The sequence below is a fragment of the Puma concolor genome, chromosome B3 (assembly GCF_028749965.1).
Source record: "Puma concolor isolate L17-30 chromosome B3, mPumCon1.1.hap2, whole genome shotgun sequence".
NCBI classification, from domain to species: Eukaryota; Metazoa; Chordata; class Mammalia; order Carnivora; family Felidae; genus Puma; species Puma concolor.
Genome location: NC_141672.1, coordinates 78,536,585 through 78,538,343, shown reverse-complemented (window position 1 = coordinate 78,538,343; position 1,759 = coordinate 78,536,585). Strand labels below are relative to the sequence as shown.

Genomic DNA, 1,759 nt, shown 5'->3' with positions numbered 1-1,759 from the left:
GAGAATGAGAAACTGTCAATGTTACATAGATATGGTCTGAATGAGTGAGCTTGTGAATAAGCAAACAAATACAGTAGAAGAAGATAGTCCAATGACTACCAGGAGAAATCTGGAAGGAGTCTACATTGTTAAGATTTCAAAACAAGCATTATGGGAATGGTTGCATAACTTTGTAAATTTGTTTAAAAATCGTTGAGTTTTACACTTAAAATGGGTGCATTTTGGTAGGTAGGTGCATTTTATTTTAATAAAGTGGGTTTTTTTTTTTTTTTTAAAAGGAAGATTCCAAGCAGCCTGAACATGGGAGAAAAGCAAACTCTGCTGTTGGACTTCATTTTAATCTTCTCTGTATTCTATTTTATGTTATGTCTTACAAATTAAAATTATATTCTGATAAAATTTAGTTGATCACTTTCATGTGCCTGATAGTTGACAGGTCCTTTCATATCCATCTCTTTTCTTTATATAGGTTCAGAACAAAATCTGAAACTTGAGATAATGGAACTGCAGAATTATTCCTTGGTGTCAGAATTTGTGTTGTATGGACTCTGCACTTCACAGCATCTCCAACATTTTTTCTTTATATTTTTCTCTGGGATCTATGTGGTCACTGTGTTGGGTAACCTCATTATTGTGGTCACTGTAATTTCTGACCCCCACTTGCACTCTTCCCCTATGTACTTCCTGCTGGGAAATCTATCCTTCTTGGACATATGGCTAGCCTCATTTGCCACCCCCAAGATGATCAGGGACTTTCTTAGTGATCAAAAGCTCATCTCCTTTGGAGGATGTATGGCTCAGATCTTCTTCTTGCACTTTATTGGTGGGGCTGAGATGGTACTTCTGGTTTCCATGGCCTATGACAGATATGTGGCTATATGCAAACCTTTGCATTATATGACCATGATGAGTCGGAAAACCTGTATGGGACTGGTGTTGGTTTCATGGGTCATTGGATTTGTGCACTCCATCAGCCAAGTAGCCTTTACTGTGAATTTACCTTACTGTGGCCCCAATGAAGTGGACAGCTTCTTCTGTGACCTTCCTCTTGTGATCAAGCTTGCCTGCATGGACACCTATGTCTTGGGTATACTCATGATCTCAGACAGTGGGTTGCTCTCTATGAGCTGTTTTGTGCTCCTCTTGGTCTCCTACACTGTTATTCTCATCACTGTCCGACAGCATGCTGCTGGTGGGGTATCCAAAGCACTCTCTACTTGCTCTGCACATATCATGGTAGTCCTGCTCTTCTTTGGGCCCTGCATTTTCATTTATGTGTGGCCTTTCAGTCGGTTCTCTGTGGACAAGCTCTTATCTGTATTTTATACCATTTTTACTCCTCTCTTGAACCCCCTTATCTACACATTGAGAAATAAAGAGATGAAAACAGCTATGAAGAAGCTGTGTAACCAACATGTGACTTCTCACTGAATTCCAGCTTTCCATAGAGCTACATGTTCTTACTCATTCAGTGTATATAATTTCTTTAATATGATTCTGCTCAAATATTTCAATCTGATGGTTTATTGATAGAATTTGTATTGTGTTATATTTCAGAGAAATAGTTGATTTCAACAAAAATCATATATATATAGTTTTATTCTATATAATTTTATATTATTAATATAATTTTATAATATAACTTTATAACATCACTTATTTGTTTTTGTATATCACAATATTATATTATTTTATATTATAAACATAGTTTATAACTATAACTCCATTGTACTATGACATTAGTATGATCATATAATAA

The 1,759-nt window shown here is 35.9% G+C and overlaps 1 protein-coding gene across 1 annotated transcript; it reads left to right on the top strand.

The window, feature by feature from the left end:
- Positions 1-471: 471 nt before the first annotated feature.
- Positions 472-1,431, top strand: LOC147580139 (olfactory receptor 4K14). The gene has a single exon (XM_086708484.1). The coding sequence runs from the start codon at positions 499-501 to the stop codon at positions 1,429-1,431; it is 933 nt and encodes a 310-aa protein (XP_086564610.1). The 5' UTR covers positions 472-498.
- Positions 1,432-1,759: the final 328 nt, after the last annotated feature.